General features: G+C 38.7%; 1 protein-coding gene and 1 long non-coding RNA gene across 3 annotated transcripts; one reads left to right on the top strand and one right to left on the bottom strand.

The window, feature by feature from the left end:
- The first annotated feature begins 208 nt into the window (after positions 1–208).
- Positions 209–10,356, top strand: LOC109099842 (serine/threonine-protein kinase SBK1). Of its 2 annotated transcripts, XM_042734885.1 has the most exons (5): positions 209–273; positions 6,197–6,397; positions 7,159–7,161; positions 7,941–8,135; positions 9,559–10,356. In XM_042734885.1, exons 2-5 carry the CDS (start codon positions 6,221–6,223, stop codon positions 10,351–10,353), a joined length of 1,170 nt encoding a protein of 389 aa, XP_042590819.1. In that variant the 5' UTR covers positions 209–273; positions 6,197–6,220; the 3' UTR covers positions 10,354–10,356. The 2 variants fall into 2 exon arrangements, with proteins under 2 accessions (XP_042590819.1, XP_042590818.1); XM_042734884.1 differs by lacking the exon at positions 7,159–7,161 and having other exon boundaries at positions 6,197–6,400; positions 7,939–8,135.
- A 5,602-nt stretch (positions 10,357–15,958) lies between these two features.
- LOC109100000 lies at positions 15,959–17,010 on the bottom strand. The gene is made up of 3 exons (XR_006155980.1): positions 16,861–17,010; positions 16,612–16,681; positions 15,959–16,097 (listed from the first exon to the last, which is right to left on the bottom strand). It is a non-coding gene; the product is annotated as an uncharacterized LOC109100000 (long non-coding RNA).
- Between the last annotated feature and the right edge of the window lie 5,093 nt (positions 17,011–22,103).

Raw genomic sequence — 22,103 nt, forward strand, 5'->3', positions numbered from 1 at the left:
CGCGAGGGAGTGACCTGCGCTCTTGGCTGACGCGCGCAGTGGGGCGGGGTTTCGCCAGCCCGTCTCGGAAGCTGTGATTTCTCCAGTCTCGGTGAGGTCCGCGCCGGTGTGAGCTACGATACGGCGGAGGGACTGATTCTCAGCAGCACCGAGACACACAGATGCGGGGAAGAGAGAGCGGACACGCCCACTGTACCGTGAGAAGAGGACTCTCACTGCGGCATATTGCCTGCCCTCGAAACAGAAGAACTGCGGGTCTGGACGGATTTCATGGTGAGTGCATTCCGCGTGATTGTCAGCATTATTATAATAATGCAGCCGCTGATATATTTTGACGTGGAAATTTGATGCATAATGCTCGATATAAATGGACTGTCCTGCTCAAGACTAAAGGATTTATGTTATAATAACGCAACCCGAGGTTACCGCTAATCAGCACTGCAGAGTGATGCCCTTATGCTACTAGTAAAATAAAATAAAATAATTATTTATTAATACAAATTGAAGCATGAACATGAGCAATAATAATAAAATGTATAATAATACCAATTATTATTATTATTGTTTTTTTTCTTATTATTATTCGCTTAGTACAGCGAATTGGATGAAATTTTTTTTTATTAATAATCATGCAGTGTGTGTTTTGTGTGTGTGTGTGTGTGTGTGTGTGTGTGTGTGTGTTTATTTTTTATATGCATTTGACCTATGGATACATTTCCTATTGCCCTGTTCACCATGTAAACGTATTCCCCCTTTAAGAAGTGTGTGTGTGTGTGTGTGTGGCTGCAGACTGCAGGCAGCACTGTGTGTGTGGTGTGTGTGTGTGTGTGCTGCTGCTGTTGCTGTTGTTCTCAGTGGCGGGATAGGATGAGTCTGCAGGTATCCGCAGGGTCACCCAGAACTCAACAGCGTTAAAATGGATGCTGTCAGAGTCTGGATGAAAAATGAGTACCGGACCGGTCAGGGGATTAAGAGTGTTTAAAATGCTGATCTCCTCTGGTGGACGCTGGACAGCAGTGCAGTTTCCATTCCCTGTCCCTGAGCTTCTGCTGCTGAATGCAAACACAGACTCGTGCAATGCTTCAGTTCTGCACATTGGTTTTCTGTTTGATAGAGACAGACTGATCTCTGTTTGCACATGCCTGCCGGACAACAGCCCCACATCCGTCCTGTGCATGCTGGGAAATGAACGTTAACGTGCGATAAGGGATTTGCTGGCTTGATTGTCTTTCACACCCCTGTGGTTTGAACACAAGGTGTGAGAGTCGCAGTTTTTAATGATTAAAGCCGCTCCACACAACATCCTGTTCACTGCTTGCTTCACTAGATATTTACAGTATTGTCCAACCTCTTACAGTCGTCCACATGCTCATGTTCATTCTTCAATCAGTTTTAATAATTAACATGCAATCATTAACAAATCAGGCACCATGTTTTTTGGATATAGCGGTTATGCTGTTGATTTTTTGACGTGTGTTGTTAAAAACAAAATTTTTCCAGTTGTATTCTGAAGTGTCACGGCATGTTAATAGTTACCACAGTATACAGTCATTATACCATGGTACTGCCACAGTAAGTGACTTCTGGTATTTCCCCTGCGAGTCTTTTTAATTTAAATGTCTTAATGCAGTGTGTTGGGAAATTGAAAATCTTAATCGTGAAAAATGATTTTGAAGAGCAAGTGAACATTTGAGAAAGTTTGAACCACAGAAATGGATTAATGGACAGTATGTAAAATCTAAATAGTGAGAAAATCGCCTTAAAAGTTGTCCAAATGAAGTTCTTAGCAATGCATATTACTAATCAAAAGTTAAATTTTGATATATTTACAATAAGAAATTAACAAAATATCTTCATGGAACATGATCTTTACTTAATATCCTAATTGATTTTTGGCATAAAAGAAAACTGGATAATTTTGACCCTACAATTTTTATTTTTTTGGGCTATTGCTGAAAATATACCCCAGCGACATAAAACTGCTTTTGTGCTCCAGGGTCACATATTAGTTGCAAAGGTCAAATGTCATGTGACTCTTCTCTATCAGCAAAAGCTTATGCTTGGCTTTCTACCAGTCTTCCATCAAATCCTTCTCCATCGTGTTTGTGTGTGAAAGCCAAGCCTTTCAGGGTTAGTGAAGAAAACAAGCGGGTCTGTGGGAAAAATGCACTGCTACTTTCCCAAACCCCGCTGAGTCCTGCAGAGCGGCAGCGACATGAATATTCTAGTGTGGAAGCACTGAGACAGAACAGAGAGATTAAAGGCCCATGTTTCACCTCCCTTGACTTTCCCTTCCTTTTTCTTCCCTCTTGTCTGCGTTTTCCTGGCTGCGGCTGCGATAACCGCGGAGCGAGCAGAATGACAAAATAGCTTGCACACGGGAATAAATGAGCCATTACCGTCTCACGCTTTTAAATGACTGTCTAATGACGAGAAGCAGAGGAAGACTGTGCCTGCTTTGTGTGCAAAGAACGTCCTGTACCAGAATGTGTACATCAGCGTGTCAGAGTTTGACATTACAGCAGAGATCTTCTATATTTGCATCTCTCTGCCTTGAGCCACACAGACTCGCTCGCAGATTTGACCCTGTGAGTCATATTGCACCAGCCCAGCTTCCAGCTTCTCTTTATGAAGTCCTGGTTGCGAATGTGTCGGATTTGCAGACTGACGTTTGAAGTCGGTTGAATAAAGCCTGCTGCAGGTCGTTAGTGAGGGCTTTGAACAAGCTTCAAGTGTTTAGCATGCAACTTTTCATGCACCGTTAATGTGAAAGACAGCTGAATTCATGCCGTTTGTTGAGGAGAGGTGAGTTTATCTAATCATCCACTCTGAGCACCTTAGCAACCCACGTTTCTGTGCCCTGGCAACCACCCAGATCACCATAGTCATGCATTATTCAGAAATATATATTGATGTTTTGTGTGCATGCAGAAGGAAGATGTCGTGACATGTAATGTGTAATGCAGGTGTACGATCGATAACATAAGCTGTGAATAATAAAGTCATTCCACTGCTGTTCCATTGTCGAAGTCAATATTACTGTGAAACTGTTTTGAAACTTCCTGCATTGTATAAAGTGCTATCGAAATAAATGTGAGTTTACTTGACTCGCACCAAAACCATCACGGCTGTTAACCTGCAGTGCTAAGCACTTCTGCTCCACTGGCAGTAACTAATGGTTTGTGCTGCCGAGGAACAGATGGGCTGTGATTCAGGCATTATGTATCACTGTTTTCCAATGTAATAATAAGATTAGAATGAGTGGACTTGGCTGATGTTTAAGCCAGACTGAGTAATTGGGGGTAATTTAACTATATTGACAACATCGAACAACGGTTGTGTCTGATTAGGTTAGCTCGGGTCCTTGAATCTTATTGGCTGAGTCTTTCCAAGAGTGCTGGTATCCCTGTCAAATAGCATCGGGATGTTCGTATCACTCCACTTGTGTTTGTGTTTGTTCCAGACAGTCTCTGTTCGTGGTGGGGATTTTTCAGTGACTCCTTCTGCAGGTTACATCTTTACTCTAGTTAGGTGGCTTGAACTAATTCGTTCAATTGGGAATGAAACGGGTGACTGAGTTACTGAATCATTCATTCAACTGTTTTATTCTAAAACGCTGATTCAACTGGGAATGAAACAGCTGACTGAATCACTGAATCATTCATTCAACTGTTTCTGGCCAAAACACTGATTCATTTGAGAAGATCATTCATTTAAACGATTTGTTGAAAAACACTTATTCATTCAGAAACAAAACAGGTGACCGAGTCACTGAATCATTCATTTAGCCATTTCTCTCCAAAACTCTGATTCATTTGGGAATTAATCATTCATTCAACTGATTTAGAAACACAGATTTATTCAAATGATAAAAACAAGTGAGTCACTGAATAATTTGTTCATCAAAAATCACAGATTTATATAGAAATAAAACAAGTCATTGAAACATTTATTCGGGAATGAAACATCTGAGTGAGTCGTTGAATCACTCACTCAACCAGCTCATCAAAACACTGATTCATTCAGGGATGAAAGGGCTGAGTGAGTCATTGAATCACTCACTCAACCAACTAATCAAAACGCTTCATTCAGGGATTAAACATCTGAGTGAGTCATTGAATCACTCACTCAACCAACTAATCAAAACGTTTCATTCAGGGATTAAACATCTGAGTGAGTCATTGAATCACTCACTCAACCAACTCATCAAAACGCTTAATTCAGGGATTAAACACCTTAGTGAGTCATTGAATCGCTCACTCAACCATCTCATCAAAACACTTAATTCAGGAATTAAACAGCTTAGTGAGTCATTGAATCACTCACTCAACCATCTCATCAAAAACACTTAATTCAGGGATTAAACACCTTAGTGAGTCATTGAATCACTCACTCAACCAACTCATCAAAACGCTTAATTCAGGGATTAAACACCTTAGTGAGTCATTGAATCACTCACTCAACCATCTCATCAAAACACTTAATTCAGGGATTAAACACCTTAGTGAGTCATTGAATCCCTCACTCAACCAACTCATCAAAACACTTAATTCAGGGATTAAACACCTTAGTGAGTCATTGAATAACTAACTCACCAACTCATCAAAACACTTAATTCAGGGATTAAACACCTTAGTGAGTCATTGAATCACTCACTCAACCATCTCATCAAAACACTTAATTCAGGAATTAAACAGCTTAGTGAGTCATTGAATCACTCACTCAACCAACTCATCAAAACGCTTAATTCAGGAATTAAACACCTTAGTGAGTCATTGAATCACTCACTCAACCAACTCATCAAAACACTTAATTCAGGGATTAAACACCTTAGTGAGTCATTGAATCACTCACTCAACCATCTCATCAAAACACTTAATTCAGGAATTAAACAGCTTAGTGAGTCATTGAATCACTCACTCAACCATCTCATCAAAACACTTAATTCAGGGATTAAACACCTTAGTGAGTCATTGAATCACTCACTCAACCAACTCATCAAAAACACTTAATTCAGGAATTAAACAGCTTAGTGAGTCATTGAATCACTCACTCAACCATCTCATCAAAACACTTAATTCAGGGATTAAACACCTTAGTGAGTCATTGAATCACTCACTCAACCAACTCATCAAAACCCTTAATTCAGGAATTAAACAGCTTAGTGAGTCATTGAATCACTCACTCAACCAACTCATCAAAACGCTTAATTCAGGAATTAAACAGCTTAGTGAGTCATTGAATCACTCACTCAACCAACTAATCAAAACGTTTCATTCAGGGATTAAACATCTGAGTGAGTCATTGAATCACTCACTCAACCAACTCATCAAAACACTTAATTCAGGAATTAAACAGCTTAGTGAGTCATTGAATCACTCACTCAACCAACTAATCAAAACGCTTCATTCAGGGATTAAACACCTTAGTGAGTCATTGAATCACTCACTCAACCAACTCATCAAAACCTTGATTCATTCAGGATTGAACCATTCATTCAAACTTTTTATTCAAAACACTGATTCGTTCAGAAAACACTGCATCTGTGTGTTGCTCAGTTACACGTTATGCTTGATTCTGCTGTTGCTCTGTAATGGAACAGAAACAGACAAAGTATTTGGCAATTTTGTGTTTAAAATTCACTGAAGTTTTTGAACGGTATGCAATTAATATTGCACTCACATATATGTGTAATATACAGCCATTTTTCTAGGTCTTCTCTTTATGCTTATGGTTAGATATTCTTCCGTTGAATCTCAAGATGCATTTTGGATCATCTTAAATCATGTGATCAGTAGGTTGATGCAGAAGAAGTGTGATGTAACAGATACTAAATCTTCTCAAATACATTTGTACTAATTTGACCATCTTAGTCAATCGGTTACGCAACAGCAGGTCAGATCTGACTTGTGAACAGTCGAGCTCTGCTTTAAAATTGAACAAAATGATAAATATTCAAGACGAACCTTGTAAAGATCAGACGATTGTAATCTAACCTCAGCCACTGCAGCCAAACACTGAGAGCGAGACTGCTGAGGCATGAAGCAGAGGAGAGATCAGCAGGTCAGATGAGGAGAGGACGCGTCTCGTATCTGCAGGATAATGACATTCCCTGCGGCTGACCATTGCTCAGTCCTCAGCAGAGGAAGGCGGCTCCTAAATTGAAATGCGTTGTTCCTTGTTCTCTGTGTTGCAGTAAGGCAGAGCAACCGTCAGCAGAATGAGCTCCTCTCCCGTCGTCTCACGCGTGTCCGGCGACATCCTGGAGGAACTGCAGCTCTTCGCAGCTCAAAACCTGGAGAAGGTGGAGGTCAACAAATACTATGAAGTCATCCGGGAGCTGGGGAAGGGCACCTACGGGAAGGTGGACCTTGTCATCCATAAGATCAGAGGTACAGCACGGACCTCGTCATCCATAAGATCAGAGGTACAGCACATTTACAGACCAGGAGTGGTTTAGTTAACGCAAACTAAAAACAAAAACTAAAAAGCAGAAAATGAATATTCATTTTTATTGTATTTTATTCAGTTGTCAAGGCAGCATTTTTTTATTTCATTTGGTATAAATTTAAGCATTAAAACTAAAACTAAAAAACTAAATCAATAAAAACAGATAGATACCTTAAGAAAATGTAAATAGCACATTTGCAGTATGTAAAAACTAATATTAATTTTACATATGTTAAAGTATTTAAGCACATTATATTAATACCACAGGGCCCGAATATCACGTGTTTAAATGTGATTTTATAAAAACAGTTCAGTAAATAAGAAGTTGATATTGTGTTATATTTTAAACACAATATTATGTTTTTGCTCAATTTTGCAGAGAAAATATTACCTTTAAGTCATAGCAGTATTGTTGCTCGTCTTCGAGTTAAACAGCGGTGTTTAGTTTCTGAATGATTCCGCGTTTTGAACTAATCGTGTGAATCAATGATTCAAAGACTCGTTCATAAGAGAGCCAGTTACTTCATTCCTGAATCTCATAAATACATTTACCACCACCTGCTGGCATTTTTAGTTTCTTATTTAGTGTACCATTTCATACAAATAAATAATAATAATAATAATAATAATAAAAACGTTAAAGGGGTAGTTCACCTAAAAAAAATGTAAATTCTGTCATCTTTTACTCACCCTCATGAAACATAAAAGAAGGTATTTTGAAGACTGCCGGTAACAAAGCTGTTTTGTTTACCAATGACTTTCATTGTATGAACAAAAAATACTGAGATGTTTCTCAAATGATCTTCTTTTATGTTCCATAGTTCGTTGTGGCCTAAATGTTTGTGTAATAAATATTATGTTGAATCAAACAAAATATTTCTTTCTAAAGCTACAGTTTGTAATGTCTAATTGATACTTTCTCATTTAAAACAAAAATAGCTTTAAATAATCTTTTGTGGATATTTTCACAGGGTATTTTATTTTGCAATTAATTATATATATTTCTCATTGCATTTGGTTTCTATATATATATATAGAAACCAAATGCAATGAGAAATTAAATGAGAAACGTTGCCTTAGCAACTATGTCTCTATTTTTATACCACTGACAAAGGTGCTTTATTATTTTACAATCACTGTCAAGGATAATTTTGGTAAACATGTGCATTAACATTATTATGAGAGGATAACAGGTGTTCTGAAATTAATGCATACAAGAAAAATCATTAAACATTGAAAGAAACAATGCATGTGTGGAACATGACTGTTGTTAATATCTATATTTCTATACAAACTCCAACATGTTTCTCAGTTTGTGAATACCTAATTGTTTAGATTTATTTATTTCTGTTCAAACCTAGAGCTGTCAGTAAAATAATTGTCTTTAGTAAGCAAAAAGAAAGTTAAGCAAGTATAAATGCTTTAATTGAATGATTCAACAAAAGAAATCACCCGTTTTGTTTTACTTTTCTCATGCCGAAGTTATGTAGATGGCTCTGAAGTTTCTAAAGAAGAAAACAACCAAGCTGAAGAGTTTCTTGAGAGAGTACAGCATCTCGCTCTATCTGTCTCCATGTTCCTTCATCATCAACATGTTTGGCATTGCGTTTGAAACAGAGGAATACTATGTTTTTGCGCAGGAATATGCGCCGTCCGGTGACCTGTTCGATATCATTCCACCACAGGTAATGCAGCGACAATTAACAAGCATAATGCACATGAATAAAACAAAATCATACTTTTCACAACCTCATGTTGTTAATTTTCCATGGAATACAAAAGTAGTGACTAATCAAGATTCAAAATATACAAAAAAGCCATAAAGTCAAGTCACCTTCATTTCTGTAGAGCTTTATATAAAGCAGTTTGACAGTAATAAACAGGAAACAGTGTTATAATTCATCAATTATGAAACAAATTCAATGCATCTATAAAGCAGCAGACAAGTGTCCTTATTCAGCTCAATTCATTTTAATGCTGATTCAGTTTAGTTAATAACTGTCAATGTTAATTATATTAATTATTAAATCCGTTAAATTAAGCTATAAATAAACTCTAGTCTCATAATTCAGTTCAGTTCATCGATTCATTGGCAAAGTAGCAAAATGAATCGATTCTAAAACAAATTTGATTCAGCTATAAAGCAGCTCAATTCAGTTTAGTGTTGCAAAGTTGATCAATTACAAAACAACTTTAATTCAGCTATAAAGAAACTAATAGTGTTAATATTCAGCTCAGTGCAATAAGTGTGAGTATTGAAAAAAAATCATCAGTTCTGAAATGAATTCAATTCAGCTGTATTTCGGAACTGTCATTATTCGTCTCAGCTTCATTGTTGAATCAATTTAGGTGCAGTGTTTTAAAGTTCATTAATTATAAAACAAATTGAATTTCATCTGTAAAGCAGCTCTTCACAAGGCAGCACTTATTATTCGGCTTAATTCAGTTCAGTTTAGATTCAGTTTAGTCAATAACAGTCTCAATGTTTATCAGAGTTTATCAATTATAAAACATGTTCAGTCCAGCTATAAAGGAATTACAGAAGATAATACTGTCATTATTCAGATCAATTCGGTTCAATTTTGATTTAGTCAATTAATGTCAAGTTTGCAAAATCAATCAATTCTGAAACAAATTCAATTCAGCTGTTTCTGAATTGTCATGATTCATCTCAGTTCACATTTACTGTTGAATCGATTTAGTTTAACAACTGTTAATGTTGTCAGATCGCCAGTATTACTAGATATTTTCTTTGAAACAATGCGTTTACAAAACATAGTTCATATTCAGCCAAAATATGTAATTTCGACGCATGATTGTGGGTGACCTGCCGTTTACTCACCATTACATCGTTCAAAACCTTTCTGAAAGAAGATTTTAAAGAATGAGCTTAGAATGTCCACTGAGTATTTTTTTCATACTATGAAAGTCATTGGCTAGCGTCAACTGTTCTTGTTTTCAAAAATATTTTCTTTGATGTTCCAGAGATTGAATTATAGAATTTTCGATTTTGGGTGAACTGTCCCTTTAAATGTTGCTTAATATAAGCTCTGACCGTGATGATGATTGTTGTGTCGGTGACTGATTCTTCTCAATCTTCTTGCTCAGGTGGGTTTGCCGGAGCCGGTGGCGAAGCGCTGCGTCCATCAGGTGACCATCGCTCTGGACTACCTGCACTCCAAAAAGCTGGTGCACAGAGACATCAAGCCCGAGAACATCTTAATCTTTGACAAGGAGTGTCGCAAGGTCAAGCTGTCGGACTTCGGCATGACGCGGCGGGCCGGCTCGCCGGTGAAGCGTGTGAGCGGCACCATCCCGTACACGGCGCCCGAGCTCTGCGACACATCCAAGCATGAGGGCTTCTGCGTGGACTACAGCACAGACGTGTGGGCCTTCGGAGTGCTGCTGTTCTGCATGCTGACTGGGAACTTCCCCTGGGAGAAGGCCATGCCGTCAGACACTTTCTACGAGGAGTTTGTGCGCTGGCAGAGGCGGCGGAGCGGCACGGTGCCATCGCAGTGGCGCAGATTCACGGATGAAGCCCTGCGCATGTTCCGAAAGCTCCTGGCCCTGGAGCAGGAGCGCCGCTGCTCCGTCAAGGAGGTGTATGCGCATTTTAACCACTGTTGGATGCTGGATGGCCAGGCTGGCGGAAGCCACCATCAGGCTGCGCTGAACTCTTCGTCCGAGGAAGAGGAGCTACTGGTGGATCGTATGAAGCAGCAGACCCTGTCTCCGACAGCTTCCAAAACCAACGGCATGGAGTCGGGAGCGGCTCACCACTTCACCTCCGTGTCCACGAACAGCTCCGTGTCTTCCACCAACAGTTATGAGCGCTCGGCCAGAGACAGTCCGCCTAGCAGCCGCATCCTGGTCACCACGCCGATAGAGATCTGCGTGTAGAGATCCAAATGATTTCGAATTTGATGCGCACACAAGCAGACGCATCCACAAGAGACTCTAAACTCTCATGTACATCTGGAACGGAGTCTGTTACAACTAGGGCTGCACGATAAATCGCATGCGATTGTCATGTGCATCTCATCAGTAAAGCCAGTTCTATGATTAGTAGTAAATCTCCAATTTACTACTGTTACTACTACAGTTTTACTTCTATTACTACTATAAGCTATGCAATATCGCGTTCATAATTGAATGCGATTCATCTGTGATTATGAACACGATATTACGTAGCTTGTCAGCGAACTACGGCTCTGTGTATTAAATGGCGCTCCATCTGAAAGCACGTGATGGAGATTTACTACTAATCATAGAACCGGCTTTACTGACGAGATGCCGCAGGACAATCGCATACGATTTTATCGTGCAGCCCTAGTTGCAATGCAAAAAATTACGAACTTATTTTGTTCGTTTCTTCGGTCGGCTCGACTAACATTCCTAATAGAGATTTGCATCTAGAAACGGTCTGCGAAGAAACGTTACCCGCGCTGAAATACCGCGCAGGTTATGCATTCTAAAGACCCGTTCACCCCAAGAACGATTACTATAACGATGAATATATTTGTGTCCACACCAACTGATGTTCTGTTTATTTTAAGCATGCAGCAGTTTTGTTGTCAACTCTTTAAAGTCAGATGGATTCTGATTGGCAATCAATGTTTTATTGTTCATTTGTAGGAAAAAAATGTTGTGCAAGTGATTACAGTGATATCGTTCGTCTGTTCCAGCTAACAGGGAATGTTCTCAGAACTTTATGAACAAACATAAATGTTCCAGTAATGTTAATAGAATGTTTGTTCAACGTTAACAGGTCTGTAATGACGTCGTCAAAACGTTAGCACAAAAAAAAAAACATTTTTTAATCATCCTTCATGGAAGGTTTTTTTCTGAAACGTTTTAGTCGGATGTTTGTCTAACGTCTAACATCCAGAGAGCTTTCAAAAGTAACATTTGCAAAATGATAAAATGGAATGTTTCCTTAACGTTAATGTATAATGTTATGTTAATGTATAATATAATGTTGTCATAACTTAACTAGAATGTTAGTAAAAAAAATCATTCTGAAAGTGGTTACAACAATATTGTTTTCTTGGAAGGTTTTTTCTTAAACATTTTAGTTGGACATTCATCTTTTAAATGTTAACGTTTTGTTCAGAGAACATTCGAAAGTAACGCTCTCATGTTTCCAAAATGATACAATGGAATTGTTTTAGAAGACCAAACATTTTCAAAACATTTAAAAAACGGAATATTCAGAAATCACATTTTTTAACAATGCTTTCACATCTTAATGGGTACATTAGCAAAATGTTCTGAGAACATATTTTTGTTTTTCCTTTCTGGAGTGTCATTATTGTTATAGCTGTAGTGTGGATGATTTATCGTTATCAAATTGGGTGTGAATGGGCCTTTACTCATGGATAAGCAATGAACCAATAAACGAGTGTATTGAACATTTGATCCAGTCCCAGCTCAAAGAAGCTCACGGGAAGAATTTCGAGGGCTTTCCCCAAAACGTCTCTAAAGCAATATATGCAAAAAAAAAAAAGAAAGAAAGGAGGATATCTGGGATCGTCATTCTTGTGAGGAATTCTTCAAATAAACATTTCCAGTGAATAAGCAGACAGTGAGATCTGAGACATTGACATTGATATTTGCTGTGGTAATGTGTGAGTTTGTGCGCGTGTTTGAGATTATTTAAAGCCTGGTGTTCAGTGCGTGCAACCCAACGAAGCTTCTCCAGAGGTTCCCGACGCTCATCATGATCACGTGACAGATTTTGCATGTTACTCGAAGTGTGTCTAAATTTGACTTGTAGACTGTTGTTTTGAATTGACTTAATTTATCAGGATTCTTAGTATTCAGAAATATATTTTTTCAGTTGATATGTAGTGGTTAACAAACTTATCAGGTTTTAATTTAATTTTAGTACTTTAGCACAGTTGTGCCAAACTTATTTTTTAATGTGATGTTCTTGTGGCAGAAGGTCCGCTGCTCCGTGATGAACATGAATTTAAAACATGGTAACACGAAAGTTTATTCACAATGTTTAGGAGTATTTTCTTTTAATTTCTGAGTGTTCGGCTGCGATTGCTTTACGAGTCGGACCTCATGCACTGGTAGTAGTGGTGAACACTATGTTTTTGAAGACTGACAGGTTGAAAAGATGTATTTTTGCCTACTGTACAATTTTGTTTTCTTGGTGTTCCCCCTTTAAAGTCTTATATTTTTTCTACATTGGTTTAAACTGAATCTCAAAACAGAGCGCAGATGTGCGTAAGCGTTCATGTTCTAATAACTGCATGACCATGATGGAAAAAAAACAAAAAAACATTGAAGATATGTGAGAATTACTGTAATGTGAACATTTTTGCTGTCACAATTTCTTGCATAATGTTTCAGGGTGTAATTGTAGTAGATGACGTAGGGCGAAACATCCAGCCAGCCAATTGAATTGTTCGTTTTGTTGTTGTGTTTGTGTACTGTTGTTGTTGTTGTTGTTGTTAATTTCTCACTGATCAAGAACTACCTGATTGAAACACCTCAAAGCCATTATTTTCAGGCGAGGTTGAACGGAAAGTCTTACTAAGAAGTTTGCAATTGAAATCAAGGCCTTGGAGACATGCAAAAGGGTTGTTTTATTTAGAATTGGTGTGCTTTATTTTATGCTACATGTCTGCATGAGCTTTCAACACGTATTGGGCGTATGTTCTGAAAAAAAAAAAAAAGGTTAGCTATAGTCGCATCAAACTCTTTGCATCAAAAGGGGCCCATCAGAACATAAATATCGTGTTCTTTCATATCGTAGACATGCAGCTCTGCTGGAAACTACACATACTGACCATAGAACGCCTTCAGCAGTGCTTGGCCTTGTTTTAGGAACGAATGAAAAGACCTGGAGATTCTGTGATCGGTCAGCCTTTGTCGCGCTGAAGCGTTTTGGTTTCTGGTGATAGTTTTGATTTCATTAGCTATCAGTGGGCTTTCAGTCATCAAAACCGTCTAAAATCTGTCTTTGTAACACAACCGTCTTCCTGTAAGTTCAGATTTAATCAGAAATAAATCTTGAGTGAAATGTGCACGTGTTTGTTTTTGTTAGGTTTGAATTACTGTCTTTGGTTTTGACTTTAATCTCACAATTCAGAACGTTTCTCGCAGTTGCTACCTGATATCTCACAATTCAGCCTTTTTTGTTTTTTTCAGAATCCTAAATTTACGTCTTGGAATTCTGTCTAAATTTCACAAGTCTGTCTTTTTTTTTTCTTACAATTCCAAGTTTGCATCTTGCGAATCTGACTTTTTTTTTTTCTCAGGATTCTGAGGTTAAATTGTACAATTGTCTTTTTTTTATTTATTTATTTTTTTACTTTTGCATCTTTACAACTTTGACTCGAGTTCACATTTCACAATTCTGATTTTATTTCTCAGAATTCTAATTTCAAAATTTAAAATTCGGACTTTTTTTCTCAGAATTCCAAATTCATGATTTCACAATCCTGACTCAGGATTCCGGGTTTAAATTTTATAATTCTGATTTTTCCTTGTAATTCCGAAATTTACATCTTGTCAGAAAGTCTGACTTTTCGCCTTTGTTTTTTCTTTGAATTGTTAAAATTCTGTCTTTTGCGGAGCCCCACACATGGCATTCAGGAAAAAAATTGTCCGCATGATTTACTAATTCGTTCCCTCGATTTGCTAAATCGTGTACACAATTTATAAATCGAGAGAACAAATTAGTAAATTGTGCGCACGATTTATTTTTTCTTAGAAGTCATGTGCGGGGCTCCGTACTTTTGTTCTTGCAATTCTGGCTTCTTTTCTTGGGATTTCTAACAATTGCGAGATATTAAAGTATATGAAAAAAATAATATATATATATTTAAAGTTTGAATTGTGAGAATTAAAGTCTCTCTCTCTCTGTGGCAGAAATAAGCATTCATAAATGTTAAGGAGAAAATTATATTTATATAATGCTAGCCATATTAATCATGATAAAACTATGGGAGTAAATACAAATGAGTGTCCAACAGCACATTAGGCAAAATAAAAGAAGCCAGTTTATTATGCTGAGCAACTGGGTTTAGTCAGTTCCGGATAAATACATTTTGGGGTAAGAATGTAACAACAACACAAAAGAACCCTGCTCAACCCTGAGATTAAGATCGGAAAGGTTTAACGTATGAGAAAAACAATGCAAACAAAAATGGATTTTGGTACATTTGGTATGATGCTAAAATGTGACAATTCATTCAAGACCAAAAAAAAAAACCCATTGCACAAGATTTGTACAGATACAGTCCTGAACAAAAATATGGCACACAACACGAGTACATTAACACCGACATGAGCCACACCACAGGACTCAACCTCTCAACACACAAGCTGCCAAAGTACATCACGCTGTATTTGGCACATATTCCAGATTCATCTTAAACTTTGGACAGAAATATTGACATAAATAGTCTGCACACATCAGTGCAGTGTTGTTTTAATGCACTGTACATTTTACAGAACGAGTCTCCGAATACTGCTCTCTTTCATCAAACATAAAGCAAGTGCTTCCAGGGTAAGAGTCATAAATAAACTGATAGTGATTTGTCTTAGCAATGCAGCAACAAATGAATAGAAAAGAATTATGGATTAACAAACGGCATTGAAACATTTCACAACTGTCGAAAGAAAATCTTAAGGGCACCTGAAGTTACAAATCCCAAAAAAAGATGCCATCGCATGAGCGGTTTCCAAAACTTTCCTACAGGTCATTTCTGATGGCGTCAAGGTGATCCGTCAATACTAATGCAGGCTTGTCATTTACACTACAAAATATAGATTATGTAGAGGAGATGCATGTAAGTGCATAGAACTAACAAGAAAATTCACTGGCTGTGGTTCAAAGTAACCGGAACACTAATATTCAGCATTTACAATAAATGTTTGGATGTTGTGAATTGTACAATTAATGTAATTGAAAATGAAGATTAAATGCCGGCGCACGTTCACGGAGCGTCTTCCACACTTCTTGATCTAAGTGTGTTAATCTGCTTTTTATGACGGAAAAAAAACAGATCATCATTCGAGACGCAGATTAAGAACGCACAAAAACTATGGGCTTGAATTACGAAGCCAACATACATGAATCATCATCATTTCCAATTTTTTACACAAAGTGCCCTTCTTAATTGCTTGCACAACTTTTTTTACTTGTTTTCTTCTTTTACAAAGAACATTTTTCTCGACTAGATCCCAAATGAATAGAAAGTGTTGATTATAAAAGGCGCAATAACATTTTGACAAAGCAGTATATTTAAAATTCAGTTTATTAAATTAATTTCCTCCATAAATTAAGACAGAATGAACAAATTATTTTAGAATGAAAAACTGATTTTTGCGCCAACATATAAATATGACATACATTTTGTTAAATCATATATTGGCTGAGCACATATGTTTGTGCTGTGGTTCTTCTGCTTTGTGCAATGCTCTCTGACCTTCCCCACAGTCCTCACATCTGACCTCGCAGAACCACTCTGTCTTTACTGTGAGTCTCACCATCAAAGTGGCGTTTTGTGTGATAGTGACAGGTGTTATGAGCAGTGCAACAGCAAAATTATTAAGGTGGATGGGTGTTGGCCCGTTCTGTCTGAAGGTCCCGCGGAGGAACGCTGGAGTTAGAGGTCAACCGCACTCTGTGAGGACAGAAGAGAGCGTCACTATTAAATACTGTAATATAACTTGTGCTTTTTATGCAAAACATGCTCAAAGCCATACATTTGTGATGAAAAGATGAAAAATGTCAAACAATCAAATTATAGAGGCATTCATTATAAACCTATTTCTTTTGCAGTGCATGCAACAACAGTGTATGCCATGACTTTATAAATGTAAGACTTTCTGCTCTGATTTAAGAACCACTGAAACCCTGTATAAAAGCAAAGCAGAAATTCATTTATTTAAAGCAAAACTTTGTGGCATGTGGCAAATGCACTGTATATATTAAAACTTCTTCTGAATACCATCAAATTTAAAGGATTTGTATTGGAGTGACTAGAAAAAATATATATGTTTATAGCCATTTATATTATCTGTAAACCCACCACACCTGTTTTGTTCTTCTCTCAAAAATGCAATTTTGACTCAAAGTCACATGCGACTTCTTTTCCAGACAATACGGTATACATGTATAGAGTGAAGAGCTCAAACCTTGCATAGCTTCCTCTTTCTCCTGTCACCTGTTGATTTGACGATAAGATGATCCTTTAATGGACTTGTTCTAATGCATCAGGAGACAAAAAAAAAAAAAAAACACAAATTTGAGGAATTCACACAAAGTACAACATGCTTGTAATATTCAGCATCTTAATTCTAAAATATTGAAATCAAAATAAATGCATAAATCAAATAGTTGAATATCTTTGTGTTAGCTGTCATGTAAAAACATTTCACATTTACCTTGTGCTTTCTGCATTTCATTGAGAAATGATCCTCGTTTAATACACACAACCGTAAAAAACAGGAAGGCAAACACATCAATTCATTTCCAAAGCGTATAAAGTGTAAAGTTCTGAAAAAAAAAAAAATTACACAATTCAGGAAGTTAACAGCAAATCATAATAAAGAATGAATATCTGGTTCTCTGCTAAATGTATATATATGTGACCCTGGAGCACAAAACCAGTCATAAGGGTCAATTTATCAAAATTGGGATTTATGCATCATCTGAAAGCTGAATAAATAATCTTTCCATTGATGTGTGGTTTGTTAGGAGGACAATATTTGTCTGAGATACAACGATTTTAAAAATCTGGAATCTGAGGGAACAAAAAAAACTAAATATTGAGAAAATCATCTTTAAAGTTGTTTAAATGAAGTCCTTAGCTAAATGCATATTACTAATCAAAAATGAAGTTTTGATATATTTATGGTAGGACCATTTACATATATCTTCATGGAACATGAGCTTTACTTAATATCCTAATGAGTTTTTGGCATAAAAGTAAAATCTATAATTTGACCCATACAATAGTATTTTTGGCTAGTGCTAACAAATATTTTTTTTTTTTTTTTTTACCCTCCCAGAGACTTAGAGACTGCGTTTGTGCTCCAGGGACGCATAAAATATTATAAATATAGAATATATAAGTCACATCATATTTTTCACGCACAGGCAGATTTGGCCATGTTTATTTGTCCATGTGTGTCTGAAGCCACAAGTTTGAACACGTCTGCTAAGCAAATGCAGACACAAAAGCGTCAGATTTCGGTTAACAGTGCAGAATCAGTGCATTTTGTGTGTTTCGGACCACAATGTAACGTGTGTGTGTGTGTGTGTGTGTGTCTATGTGTGCAACAGAACACAGAGGACTGTGAACCAGATGACTAAAACCGGACTGCAGTGCACACGTTGTAGTGGTATTTGTTTGGGCAGCCTTTTGAAAAACGCAGCCCAACGTCGCCCCCTTCTTTGACACGTCGAACAAACCTAAAAAAAAAAAACAGACGGTTGAGTGTCATTACTGCAGGCTGCTGAGCACTGAAGAACCCGCGTATCTGAAATCTTACCGACGCTTTCGCCAACCTGACCGCATTCTCCAGTCCGTACAGCTTTCCCCGAACCAGAAAGACGCTTGCGGACCAAATCACGCAGTCCTCGTGGAGCCAGTGCTCGTTAGCGTCGAGAGGAACCACTGGAGGACTGAACCAATCAGTGTCACCATCCGTCCTGGGTCTCTTAGATGAGGGACTATTGGAGGACTCGCTATCGCTGGTCCAAAGAGACTCCACACGCTTTCCCTCGATCTTTTTTGTTTGTTTTATTAGAGGGGGTATTGTTGGACAAACTGGTGGAGTTGTTAGTGCTGCTTGATGAAGCAAATCTTTTTTCATACAGAAGAGTATGGTTTGTTTTTGTTTTCTGCCGAGCCGCCGCAGAGACAGCAGACCAGAACATCCCGCTGTGTGACATCCACACAGACCCGACCGTACTGCAACCCAGGCGTCAAGGGCATCACGCCGGACACAAACCCGGCACACGCCCGCCGCTTTCCCTGCTGGGTCCGGACACTGTCCTCGGGATAGCTGATGACCGTACAGATCGGGAAGGCTTTGATCTGGACGCGCACGTAAGGCGCGAAGCTCTCGTCCCGCACGTCCTTCTTCTCCTGCTTGTAGTTCAGACATTTGAGTTTCAGGTTTCCTGCTTGTAAAAAATGATGCCCGGGCCGGCTTTGTGTTGTCTCTTTTCTCTTCCGTTTGGCAGATTTCTTCAGGCCTTGTTTGAGCCGGCATTGGTTTTTTGATGCTTGACTTGTACCGGATCAAGCTTCTCATCCCCTCCGGGAGGAGGATTTTTTCTTTGTGCGTTTTACAAATGCATCTAACGTCTTCGCAGAAGTTGAGGTAGAGAGTGTGGCTTTACGTCTGCTGGAACGCCTGACGTCGGTCTCTTCTGTCTTTTTTTTCTTCTTCTTTACATCCGCCACATTGCACATCCTTTCCAGCACCTTTTTCTTTGACGTGCTCTTCTGAACTTTTCTTTTACGGACGCGACTCCTTTTGGGATGGATTTTTTTGGATTTGCTCGCCTGAACTCTTCTTTTACAGACGCGACTTGATTTGCATTTCCTCTCAAGCGAAGAACTGTACAAATCACTGCTTGTTTTGAATGCATCCGTGTCGGTTTGTTCTGCAGATGCATGGTTGACGCGCACGGACTCGGTGTTGCACGTTTTGTCAGTCTTCCCTGTAGATGCATGGTTGACGTGCACGGACTCGGTGTTGCACGTTTTGTCAGTCTTCCCTGTCTCTTCTTTCTTTGATTCAATCTGATATTTTTGAAAAACATCCTCTATCTGCTCTCCTGACGGATCCAACGGACTCATGAAGTCTTGGTTTAACGAAATGGCGAAGCCGTCATTCGGTAAAACCACCGGCGGCTCCTCAGATCTAGAGATGAGAAAGACGAGCTCTGGATTCACATTCCGGTGCAAACCGTCGGCGTCCGTGCCATCGTCGTCCGGAAATCCTCCCTCGAAGGGTCTGATGCTCCACAGGCCACTCGCATCTCCGTTGTGAAGCTCGTCCACGCTGATGGGGAAACTGCACTTGCTGGGATCGGCTTGTAAAGATTTGAGCGTCTCCAAAGTGAGGTTTTCCACATCTTGCATGTCTGGAGGTTGCTGAAGGAAGCAGAACGCCGCCATGTTCTCCACGACCTGAGCCGGCGTCATGAAGCCGAACGGATCACAGGCCGCTTTTCCCACTGGTTCAGCCTCCTGCAGGAGACAGTGTTGGTCCGGCGAGGGCGCAGCATCTCCTGCATCCGTCACCAGCTGTCCAGCATCATATGTGGCGGGATGCAGCGCAAACGCCTTGCTCAAGGAAGGAACGATCGGGGAATGCTCGGAGAAGACGTGCGACCGGCTGACGTAGGAGAGCGTGACGGTCGTGTTGGAAAACGCATTATCCGGTTGGATCTGGTCTGTGGGAAGCGGAAGTGGTTCAGGGTCGGTTTCGGGAAGCAACACTCCATTGCTGGTCCCAGGATTGACAAACCAGCCTGGCGTCTGGACGACATGCAAGGCGTCGATGGGGTTGGCTTTCAGAAGGCATTCCTCGGCGTTCCGCGTCAGATCGAAGATGTTGGGAAGGCTGCAGGTGGAGGACAGATCCTGAGGCTGTAAACCATCCGAGTCGCTGGGAGGCTCTTCCATATCAACTGAGAGCAGAAACATGAGGATCCATTTTATTAATAAGGCACCATTAAAAAATGCAATTTGACCAATCTTTAATAATAAAACAATTAAATATTTAATAAAAAAAAAAGTTGCATTAAAAATGCAAAAGCTAAAATAAACTACAATAATACTAGTAATAATTAAAAAAACTAAACTGGAAATGTGCCAATTTTATGTATATACAATTTATACAAAATTCACCACTAAAAACAATACAAGTTGACCAATGTGCTTTGACAATAAAAATGCAAAACATTACAAAAAGCTAAAAACTAGATAAAATTCAAATATAAATATAATAAAGCTGGTCATATGCCAAATGTTAGAAATATGTCTTCAAACTGGATTTTAAAATCCTGAAAATGATGTTAATGTTGCTCTAAATTACCAACATGACAACCACATTTTTGAACTGCTTTAGATTCATGTAATCAGTGTCAGAGCCATTTGCGCCACAGCGGAAATATTACGCAAGACAAGGGCTACTGCACATTGGAAAAAAAGAGAAAAGGAAAAAAATAGTGGGCATGATTTTAAAAAACCCTGAATGGTCTTTACAGTCAAACTTGTAAGCAGGGCGAGATTTTCTTTATTTCTATTTCTCACAGATTTTCAACACATTTGTTCTTTAACCTTTTAACTTACTGTATTAACTGAAAATAATATTTAAAAAAAAATATATTATTTGTATTCTTTTACAGAATAAAAAGGTGCTAATTTGGAGTTTAATACTGTGTAGGACTATGAAATACAAAATATTAAAGGATTACCCTCAAAATATTAAAGGATAAACCCCACTGAAACAAATTAAAAAAATTGAGCTAATTTTATTTTTCTCAATCTGTTTATGGAATACCAGATTAATATTTACTACCGTAATGAACGATTACTATATTCGTACACCATAGTATTTTAATATAAACCACAAGTAATGCATAGACAGTACAGCACGCATAGCACGGATTATTATTTGCTGTACTTCAGTTTAGTGTCTGGATACTTTATAAATCCCTTTTATGATTTATGCATTTGATGCAAAAACCGAAAAACTCATGACGAGGCCTTAATTAAAGGCCTAACAATCAGTTTTATTGATTGCATTTACGTTTAAGAGCTTTAATGGATTTATTAGCGCATAAACGATCACTGATGGCATGCTGGAATAACGTCAGTCATGTTTTATCTCCAGAATCAGCTAAATCTTTTTCTTTTGCACGAAATAAAATCACTCTTTATGATCTGGATAACATCCAGAACTGCCACACATCTCCGGACCAGATGTAATCCGGGTTCTCCAGGAGTCGCTTTACCTGTGTCCTGTGGTTCTTTGTCGCTTTATTTTTTTTTCCGTCTGGCGTTTGGTTATGCTAACGTTAGCATAGCAGGCTGTTAGCACGCGGGCTAATATACGTTCTAACTACAATAAATAACGCCCACCGACGCGTCCAGCAAATGTAAGTCGTTACGAATCCCAATTAAGCAGCGCAATTAATCAGAGACGAGCGCTGGAGAAGCACCGCAGGCTTCCGTTAGCACAGCAAAGCGAGCTAAACAAAGAACGCGCGTGCACAGACTCACCCGAGCAGACGCATTTATTCACGAAACCATCGCAAACGCCATCCCGCTGGAAAGAAACACTCTCTTTCGGGTGCTGTCGCTTCTGTTTGAGTTCGGGCTGAATAATGCATGAAACGGGGGCTTCTCATACTCTTGGGCTCCGGTGGTTTTGCTGCGCTGCTGCGCTGTCAGAGTCACGAAGAGCCATTGCGCAGCATTATGGGACTTGTTGTAGGCAGTCCACTCAACAGTCTAGTTATTATGCGACACGAGATGTTCATGCAAAGCAAAGAATTGCGATGCATCTCTTTGCATTTTTACTTCAGGGTTCACACATAGTTGGAACAATGCATTTCTAAGAGCTGCTGTATTTGAAAGCATCCAGGGTCTAAGAAGCACATT

This window comes from Cyprinus carpio, chromosome B12, assembly GCF_018340385.1.
Source record: "Cyprinus carpio isolate SPL01 chromosome B12, ASM1834038v1, whole genome shotgun sequence".
Classification (NCBI taxonomy): Eukaryota; Metazoa; Chordata; class Actinopteri; order Cypriniformes; family Cyprinidae; genus Cyprinus; species Cyprinus carpio.

Excerpts from the sequence above, each read along its gene's own strand:
- LOC109099842 (XM_042734885.1), top strand. The coding sequence starts at position 6,221 with ATGAGCTCCTCTCCCGTCGTCTCACGCGTGTCCGGCGACATCCTGGAG. Across the intron at positions 8,136-9,558 it reads TCGATATCATTCCACCACAG|GTGGGTTTGCCGGAGCCGGT; the intron begins GTAATGCAGCGA and ends CTTCTTGCTCAG.